Source organism: Carcharodon carcharias, chromosome X (assembly GCF_017639515.1).
Source record: "Carcharodon carcharias isolate sCarCar2 chromosome X, sCarCar2.pri, whole genome shotgun sequence".
NCBI classification, from domain to species: domain Eukaryota; kingdom Metazoa; phylum Chordata; class Chondrichthyes; order Lamniformes; family Lamnidae; genus Carcharodon; species Carcharodon carcharias.
Window position 1 is genome coordinate 28555060 of NC_054507.1, and position 10000 is coordinate 28565059.

General features: G+C 55.9%; 1 protein-coding gene across 1 annotated transcript in view; it reads left to right on the forward strand.

Annotated features, from left to right (window-relative positions):
• arhgap9 (Rho GTPase activating protein 9) overlaps window positions 1–10000 on the forward strand; it is a 138528-nt gene that overhangs the window by 4194 nt on the left and 124334 nt on the right. Inside the window, exons 2-3 of the mRNA XM_041180519.1 lie at window positions 5495–5865; window positions 9000–9274. Of these exons, the coding sequence (XP_041036453.1) occupies window positions 5495–5865; window positions 9000–9274 (646 nt within the window). The remainder of the gene's footprint in view (window positions 1–5494; window positions 5866–8999; window positions 9275–10000) is intronic.

Below are 10000 nucleotides of genomic sequence, written 5' to 3' on the forward strand. Positions count from 1 at the left end.
TATGTGTGTGTGTGTGTGTGTGTGTGTGTGTGTGAGACCCTATGTGTATGTGTGTGTGTGTGTGTGACCCTATGCGTGTGTGTCTGTGTGTGACCCTATGTGTGTGTGTGTGTGTGTGTGTGTTTGTGTGTGTGTGTGAGACCCTGTGTGTGTGTGTGACCCTGTGTATGTGTTTGTGTGTGTGTGACCCTATGTGTGTATGTGTGTGTGACCCAGTGTGTGTGTGTGTGTGTGTGTGTGTGTGACCCTATGTGTGTATGTGTGTGTGACCCAGTGTGTGTGTGTGTGTGTGACCCTATGTGTGTGTTTTTGACCCTGTGTGTGTGTGTGTGTGTGTGTGACTGCGATTGTGTGTGATGCAGTTGGGACTACCTTGTCAGTGCTTACATATGGTGATTGTGACTATGCCATCTGCCTGTGTGACTTGGTGTTGAGTTGCGTTTGACTACTCTCCTGTGAAGTGCCTTGGGAGCTTTTCACCGTGTTGCAGGCAGACTGTACAATTGACGTTGTTACAGTTGTGTTGTAGGAGGGGGGTGGGTGCGGGGTTCATGAATTGCTGGGAGAAAGTTTCTTGGTGATACAGGATTTGAATATGACTGAAAATAGAGGCATGTCGCTGAAGCTTCTCGCCCCTCACTCATCAGGGCAAACGCAAGAATGCCAAATTTCAAACTCTCTCAACAATTTATACTGCAGGAGAAAAGGGCAAGACGACTCTGATTCAATGACCATGGAGAAAGGAACAGGGAACTGGAGGTTCCCTGATCTCCCAAATAATTCCCGGAAAGGCAGAAGTCTTGAGCCATTTCCTTTTGTCTGCAGAGAGTGGGTCCATGTGTATTGTTGCTTCTGCTAACCGTAAATGAACCATGTTACGAGCTCAACAGATCGTCTTAAGTTGGTGGTGAGTGCAGCTGTTAGCGCACTCAGGGTTCTTCAGTAAGTGCTGTCCAATCGCAGTGTCGCGTCTAACCCCAGACATTTTGTTTTGGGTTTTACCAGCGCAAGCTGTTTTGAGATGTTCTGTACTCCACCTGTTACAAACGACAGAAGCAGAGACATGTTACTCTCCTGCTCATTCCCCTTGTCCAGTTGGCCGCTCTCATCCCTTTGCGAAAGGGATCGGATGTGGCGGTAACTTCAGACATTGACCGATGCTTCCTCCCGCCTTCCCCCACCCCGCCCCTTCCTCCCTCCCCACACTCCACTATCCTCCCTTCCTCTCCTCAACGTATCGACTCGCGATAGGGACATAGGAAATAGGAGGAGGCTATTCAGCGCGTCAAGCCTGCTTCCCCCATTCAACAGATCGTGGCCGATCATCAAACCTCAACGCCACTTTCCCCCACCATCCCCATACCCCTCGCTGCCGTTCGCCTCCAGAAGTCTTATCAATTTTACTCTTGAATATACTCAATGCCTGAGCTCCCATAGGTAGAGTGTTCCAAAGATTCACCATCCTCCGAGTGAAGAAATTCCTCCTCACCTCAGTCCTAAATAGCCTGTCCCTTATCCTGAGACTGAGTCCCCTGCTTCTAGATCTCCCCCTTACACCCCTCTTCCCCCCCCGTCAACCAGGGGAAACACCCTATCCACACCTACCCTGTCACACCCTGTTAGAGTTCTGTAAGTTTCAATGAGATCCCCTCTTATTCTTCGAAACTCTAGAGAATACAGACCCAGTCTCCTCAATCTCTCCTCAGGAGAATCCCGCCATCCCAGGAATCGGTCTGGTGAACCTTCGCTGCTCTCCCTCTGGGGCAAGTATATCCTTCCTTAGGTAAGGAGACAAAACTGCACACACAATACTCCAGGTGTGGTCTCACCAAGACCCCTGTACAGCTGCAGTCAGACATCCTCGCTCCTGTCCTCAAGTCCTCTCGCCATGAAGGCCAATGTACCATTTGCCCCCACCCCCGCCTAGCTGCTTGCTGCACCCGAATGCTACCTTTCAGTGACTGGTGAACAAGGACACCCAGGTCCCTTTGGACATCAACGCTCCCCACCCTCTCGCCATTGAAGAAACGCTCTGCATTTTCCTACCAAAGTGGATAACCCTCAGGCACGTTCACGTTTTGTGCTGTCTGCCATGTTCTTGCCCATTCCCTTCGCCAGTCCGAACCCCCTTGAAAAGCCTCCTTTGTATCCCCCTCCAAAACTCCCCTTCTCGCCTAGTTTTGTCTCATCAGCCAAATTGGGAAATATTACACTTGGGTCCCCACATCTCAAACCATTGATATAGATTGGGAACAGCACTGCCCCTCGTGGTAGCCCACCGGTAACAGTCTGCCTGCCTGACACCCTGAGAACGACCGGTTCATTCCTACTCTCCGTCTGCCGGCGGAGTGAGCCACTAGACTTTTATTTACCCCTTTTATCATAGAGCAGGAAGAAGGCATCGGTGGTTTCGCCCTCGATGTGTAGCATGAATGGCTGGTGCACGAGGAAACACGCGTGGGGCTTTCGTTTAGTTTTGAAACGTAAGACCGGAAGAGGGAGGAGCAGAAGCTGGCCATTTGGCCCATCGAGTCTGCTCCGCCATTCAGCGAGGTCGTGGCTGATCTGATAACTGTCAGCTCCACTTTCCTGCCTTTTCCCCATAACCCATTGATTCCCGGACTGATTAAAAATCTGTCTGTCTCGGCCTTGAATATTCTTAAGGACCCAGCCTCTCCAGCCCTCTGCGGTAAAGAGTCCCACAGACTGACCACCCTCTGAGAGAAGGAATTCCTCCTCATCTCTGTCTTAAATGGACGACCCCCTTACTCTGAGATTATGCCCTCTGGTCCTAGACTCTCTCACAAGGGGAAACAACCTCTCAGCATCTACCCCTGTCCAGCTCCTAAGATACTTATATGTTTCAGTAAGGTCACCTCTCATTCTTCTAAACTCCAATGAGCACAGGCCCAACCTACTCAACCTCTCCTCATAAGAAAACCCCTCCCTACCTGGGATCAACCTGATGAGCCTTCTCTGGACTGCCTCCAACGCCAGTATATCTTTCCAAAACTGTTCACAATATTCTAGGTGTGGTCTAACTAGTGCCTTGCATAGTTTTAGCAAGACTTCCCCTATTTTTATCCTCCATTCCCGTTGACATCAAGGCCAACATTCCATTTCCCTTCCCTATGACCTGCTGAACTTGTATGTTAGCTTTTCATGATTCATGCACGAGGATTCCCAAATCCCTCTGGGCTGTAGCTTTCTGCAGTCTTTCTCCATTTAAATAATATTCAGTTCCTCTTCCTCCTGCCAAAGTGCAAAGCCTCACACTTTCCCACGCTATATTCCAATCTGCCAGGTTTTTTGCCCGCTCGCTTCACCTGTCTATATCCCTCTGCAGACTCTTTGTGTCTCATTCACCACTTGCCTTCCCAACTATTTTTGTGTCATCCGCAAACTTAGCGCTGATGCATTCATCTCCCTCACCTAAGTCATTGATATATATTGTAAATAATTGTGGCCCCAGCACTGATCCCTGTGGCACTCCACTAGTTACAGGTTGCCATCCTGAAAATGACCCCCTTATCCCAACTCTCTGTCTTCTATTTGTTAGCCAATGCTACTCTACTACTCCCAGCACCATAGGCTCCTATCTTATTAAGCAGCCTTATGTGCGGTACCTTACTGAACGCCTTTTGGAAATCCAAATATAGTACATCTACTGGTTCCCCTTTATCTATCCTGCTTGTTACCTCCTCAAAGAATTCTAATAAGTTTGTCAACATGATTTCCCCTTCATGAAGCCATGCTGAGTCTGCTTGATTAGAATAAGTATTTCTAAATGCTCTGCTATTACATCCTTTATAATAGACTCTAACATTTTCCCAATGACAGACGTTAAGCTGGCTGACCCACAGTGGCCTGTCCACTATCCATGCTAATATACTACCCCCAACACATTGTCTTATCTTATTAAGTAGCCTTATGTGTTGGTCACTGTATGTGAATGTAGGACAAGCGGCTGCCAGTTTGAGCACAGCAAGATCCCACAGACAGCAATGCAATACTGGCCAGATAACCCTATTTTTTCTGTCACATTGAAGGGATAAACATTGGTCCCCAGGACTTCGGAGAGAATCCCCGCAGCTCATCTTCAAAACGTAGGCTGTAGGATGGGGTGCCTCACCCCAAAAGGGCAGACAGGGCCTGGGTTTAATGCCTCATCCGAAAAACGATGCCTCCGACACTGCGGCTCCACCACAGCACTGACCCTCTGACAGTGCTGCACTCCCTCAGCACTGACCCTCCGACACTGCGGCTCCACCACAGCACTGACCCTCTGACAGTGCTGCACTCCCTCAGCACTGACTCTCTGACAGTGCTGCACTCCCTCAGCACTGACCCTCTGACAGTGCTGCACTCCCTCAGCACTGACCCTCTGACAGTGCTGCACTCCCTCAGCACTGACCCTCTGACAGTGCTGCACTCCCTCAGCACTGACCCTCTGACAGTGCTGCACTCCCTTAGCACTGACCCTCTGACAGTGCAGCACTCCCTCAGCACTGACCCTCCAACAGTGCGGCTCTCCCTCAGCGCTAACCCTCCCACAGTGCGGCGCTCCCTCAGCGCTGACCCTCCCACAGTGCTGCACTCCCTCAGCACTGACCCTCTGACAGTGCTGCACTCCCTCAGCACTGACCCTCTGACAGTGCTGCACTCCCTTAGCACTGACTCTCTGACAGTGCAGCACTCCCTCAGCACTGACCCTCCGACACTGCGGCTCCACCACAGCACTGACCCTCCCACAGTGCGGCGCTCCCTCAGCGCTGACCCTCCCACAGTGCGGCGCTCCCTCAGCACTGACCCTCCGACAGTGCGGCGCTCCCTCAGCGCTGACCCTCCGACAGTGCGGCTCTCCCTCAGCGCTGACCCTCCGACAGTGCGGCTCTCCCTCAGCGCTGACCCTCCGACAGTGTGGCTCTCCCTCAGTGCTGACCCTCCGACAGTGCGGCGCTCCCTCAGCGCTGACCCTCCGACAGTGCGGCGCTCCCTCAGCACTGACCCTCCGACAGTGCGGCCCTCCCTCAGCGCTGACCCTCCAACAGTGCGGCGCTCCCTCAGCACTGACCCTCCGACACTGCGGCTCCACCACAGCACTGAGACCCACCCACAGTGCGACGCTCCCTCAGCGCTGACCCTCCGACATTGCGGCTCCACCACAGCACTGACCCTCCGACAGTGCGGCGCGCCCTCAGCACTGACCCTCCGACACTGCAGCTCCACCACAGCACTGACCCTCCGACAGTGCGGCACTCCCTCAGCGCTGACCCTCCGACAGTGTGGCTCTCCCTCAGCGCTGACCCTCCCACAGTGCGGCGCTCCCTCAGCGCTGACCTTCCGACAGCGCGGCTCTCCCTCAGCGCTGACCCTCCGACAGCACAGCTCTCCCTCAGCACTGACCCTGCGACACTGTGGCTCCACCACAGCGCTGACCCTCCGACAGTGCGGAGCTCCCTCAGCACTGACCCTCCGACATTGTGCCTTGCAGGATATGGCCTTCGGCGGTCCCTCGGCAGCACAGGAAGGTCCCCGGCGCGCCGTCGGCGTCTGAGATGTTCACGGGCAGCGGCGGGAGGTCGACCCACGGCCTCCGGGGTTACAGCGTCCTGGAGGCCCAGTACTACTACCAGTATGTCGCCGGCGACGGCAAGCTGGTCCGCATCGCCGAGGGCGACCGCTTCGTCCTCCTGCAGAAGTCCAACCAGGATTGGTGGCAGGTCCGCCGCCAGGGCGAGCCAAAGAAAGCCAAGCCCATCTACGTGCCCGCAGCCTACGTGGTCGAATTGCCAATGGTGACGGCCGCCGGCAAGAGAGCCAGCCTGCCCAGGAAGTTCGCCTGGTCAAGTTTGGAGTTTTCAGGTAGGTCCTGTGCGGCGGTGAAGGAAAGCTCCCGCTTTTAATTTTTTAGAAATAATCATTCACGGGTTGAGAGCCTCACTGACCTCGCCAGCCCTGATTGCCCCCTTGAGAAGGTGGGGGGTGGTGAGCCGCTGCAGTCCCCGTGTGTGGTGTAGGTACACCCACGGCGCTGTTAGGGAGGGTGTTCCAGGATTTTGTCCCCGTGTGGTGTAGGTACACCCACGGCGCTGCTAGGGAGGGAGTTCCAGGATTTTGTCCCCGTGTGGTGTAGGTACACCCACGGCGCTGTTAGGGAGGGAGTTCCAGGATTTTGTCCGTGTGGTGTAGGTACACCCACGGCGCTGTTAGGGAGGGAGTTCCAGGATTTTGTCCGTGTGGTGTAGGTACACCCACGGCGCTGTTAGGGAGGGAGTTCCAGGATTTTGTCCGTGTGGTGTAGGTACACCCACGGCGCTGTTAGGGAGGGAGTTCCAGGATTTTGTCCGTGTGGTGTAGGTACACCCACGGCGCTGTTAGTGAGGGAGTTCCAGGATTTTGTCCGTGTGGTGTAGGTACAGCCACGGCGCTGTTAGGGAGGGAGTTCCAGGATTTTGTCCGTGTGGTGTAGGTACACCCACAGTGCTGTTAGGGAGGGAGTTCCAGGATTTTGTCCATGTGGTGTAGGTACACCCACAGCGCTGTTAGGGAGGGAGTTCCAGGATTTTGTCCGTGTGGTGTAGGTACACCCACGGCGCTGTTAGGGAGGGAGTTCCAGGATTTTGTCCGTGTGGTGTAGGTACACCCACGGCGCTGTTAGGGAGGGAGTTCCAGGATTTTGTCCCCGTGTGTGGTGTAGGTACACCCACGGCGCTGTTAGGGAGAGAGTTCCAGGATTTTGTCCCGAGTGGTGTAGGTACACCCACGGCGCTGTTAGGGAGGGAGTTCCAGGATTTTGTCCCGTGTGGTGTAGGTACACCCACGGCGCTGTTAGGGAGGGAGTTCCAGGATTTTGACCTGGCAACAGTGAAGGAACGGCCGATATATTCCCAAGTCGGGATGGTGAGCGGCTGGGAGGGGAACTTGCAGCTGGTGGTGTTCCCCGTGTGTCTGCTGCCCTCGTCCTTCTAGATGGTAGAGGTGGTGGGTTTGGGCGGCGCTGTCGAAGGAGCCTTGGTGAGTTGCTGCAGTGCATCTTGTAGATGGTACACACACTGCTGCCCCTGTGCGTCGGTGGTGGTGGTGGAGGGAGTGAATGTTTGTGGATGGGGTGCCCCATCGAGCGGGGCTGCTTTGTCCTGGACGGTGTCGAGCTTCTCGAGTGTTGTGGGAGCCGTACTCATCCAGGCAAGTGGGGAATGTCCCATCACACTCCTGACTTGTGCCTTGTAGATGGTGGTCAGGCTTTGGTGGGGGGAGGAGTCAGGAGGTGAGTGACTCTCCGCAGGATTCCCAGCCTCTGACCTGCTCTTGTAGCCACAGTGTTTATTTGGCTGGTCCCAGTTCAGTTTCTGGTCAATGGTAAGCTCCAGGATGTTGATGGCGCTGTACGATTCCTCCACAGATGATCCATAGCACCTCATAGGTGACAAATATTGAGCTGCTCGATCCTTTGTGAATTTATCCCATTTATCACCATCTTTGACCTGTGTGAGACCTCACCTTGAGCACTGTGCACAGCTTTGGTCTCCTTACCTTAGGAAGGATACACTTGCCACGGAGGGAGTCCGGAGGTTCACCGGACTGATCCCTGGGATGGCTGGAGCGTCCTAGGATGGAGAGACTGAGGGGACTGGGCCTGCATTCTCTAGAGTTTTGAAGAATCTCATTGAGGCATGCGAAATTCTCACAGGGGGAGACAGGGTAGATGCAGGAAGGATGTTTCCCCCTGGCTGGTGGTGTGGGAGCGGGTGGGGGGGGGGCGTGGGTGGGTCAAGAACCAGGGGGCACAGCCTCAGGATGAGGCGCAGGCCACTTTTAATGAGATGAGGAGGAATTTCTTCCCTTGGGGGGTGGTGAATCTTTGTGGGGGCCTCAGTCATTGAGTATGTTCAAAGGGGTAGGTGGGGTTGAGGTAGAAGGGCCGAATGGCCTACTCCCTCTCCTATTCCCCCCCCCTCAATGCCACACAAGGCGATGGAGGTATCCTCAGTGTGGGAGGAAGCACTGACTCATCAGCAGAGGGAGGGAGGGAGGGCGCGTTAGGTGGTCATCGGCAGGAGGTTTCCTTGCCCACGAGACGTCACGGGGGTCCGGATTCGGTACACCTCCCGAGTGTACCGCCCCCTGGCGCTTGAGGGCTGTTGGAACTCTGCGGGCACGGAGATGGGGGCCAACGGAGCCTGGGGAGGAGGGCGTGGCTGGGACAAGTCCCACCAGGTCAGGGTGCTGTTTGACGTATTGACGTTTGAGGAACGTTTGAGGTCTCCGGGTCTATACTCGGTGGAGTTTAGAAGGATGAGGTCGGGGGGGATCTGATTGAAACTTACAGAATACTGAAAGGCCTGGATAGAGTGGGACGTGGGGGAAGATGTCCCCATCAGTAGGAGAGACTCGGACCCGAGGGGCACAGCCTCAGAGTAAAGGGAAGACCTTTTAGAACAGAGATGAGGAGAAACTTCTTCAGCCAGAGAGGCGTGAATCTATGGAACTCATTGCCACAGAAGGCAGTGGAGGCCGGGTCATTGAGTGTATTTAAGAGCGAGATAGATGGGTTCTTGATTGGTAAGGGGGATCAAAGGTTACGGGGAGAAGGCGGGAGAATGGGGTTGAGAAACTTACCAGCCGTGATTGAATGGCGGAGCGGACTTGATGGGCCGAATGGCCTATTTTCTGCTCCTATGTCTTGTGGTCTCATCCGCAGGATGGCTCCGGCAATTTCGGCAGCGCTCCCCTCGGCTCTGCCTTGTCAAAGTGCGGCAGTCCCCTAAGAGGCCGCTCCTCAGGCGGAGCGGCACTCCCCCCTCCGTGCCGCACCGAAGGGTCAGCCGAAATTCGGCGCTGGACCCTCCGGATTCTGACCCGGAGCTGAGCCGCGACCTGGCCGTGTGGGGACGTGGGGCTGGTGGGTGGGTGGAGGGTGGGTTTTGGATAAACAGCGTTTCCCCCTGACGCGCGGCCTCTTCCTTTCTCCACCCACCCGCCCCCCCCACCTCCAGACTCCTGGCCGAGAGCGGGCTCGGACGACAACCCCAAGTACAAGAGGAGCACGTTCGGCGGGCTGTCGGGCTTCAGGCAGCGCCGGAGCGAGGGGGACCTCTGCAGGCCGGGGCCCCTGGACCCCGAGGGGCGCGGGGTCCGCTGGCTGAAGAAGGCCCACCCCCTGACCCCCAACCCCTACCAGAGGCAGGGGGTCAGCGTGGCCGCCATGGTGCACTCCTGGCCGCCCAGAGGAGAGCAGGTGGAGCAGCGAGGACAGGCGGACGGAGCCACGGTGAGTGGGGTGGGAGGGGTTGGGGAGGGGGGGGTGGTGGAAATGGAGGAGGGGGGGTGGGGGTGCGAGAGGGAGTGGGGAGGGGAGGGAAGGGAGGTGTGCGTGGAGGGTTGGGTGGGGGTGGGGGTTGGTGGGGTGGGGAGTGACACAGGAACAGGAGGAGGCCATTCAGCCCCCCTCCTCCCTCCCCGAGCCTGTTACGCAGGAACAGGGGAAGGCCATTCAGCCCCTCCACCTCCTCGAGCCTGTTACACAGGAACAGGAGGAGGCCATTCAGCCCCTCCACCTCCTTGAGCCTGTTACACAGGAACAGGAGGAGGCCATTCAGCCCTCTCCTCCTCCTTGAGCCTGTTACACAGGAACAGGAGGAGGCCATTCAGCCCCTCCTCCTCCTTGAGCCTGTTACACAGGAACAGGAGGAGGCCATTCAGCCCTCTCCTCCTCCTTGAGCCTGTTACACAGGAACAGGAGGAGGCCATTCAGCCCCTCCTCCTCCTCGAGCCTGTTACACAGGAACAGGAGGAGGCCATTCAGCCCCCTCCTTCTCCTCGAGTCTGTTACACAGGAACAGGAGGAGGCCATTCAGCCCCCCTCCACCTCCTTGAGCCTGTTACACAGGAACAGGAGGAGGCCATTCAGTCTGTCTCTCTCTGTCTGTCTCTCTCTGTCTGTCTCTCTCTGTCTGTCTCTCTCTGTCTGTCTCTCTCTCTGTCTCTCTCTCTGTCT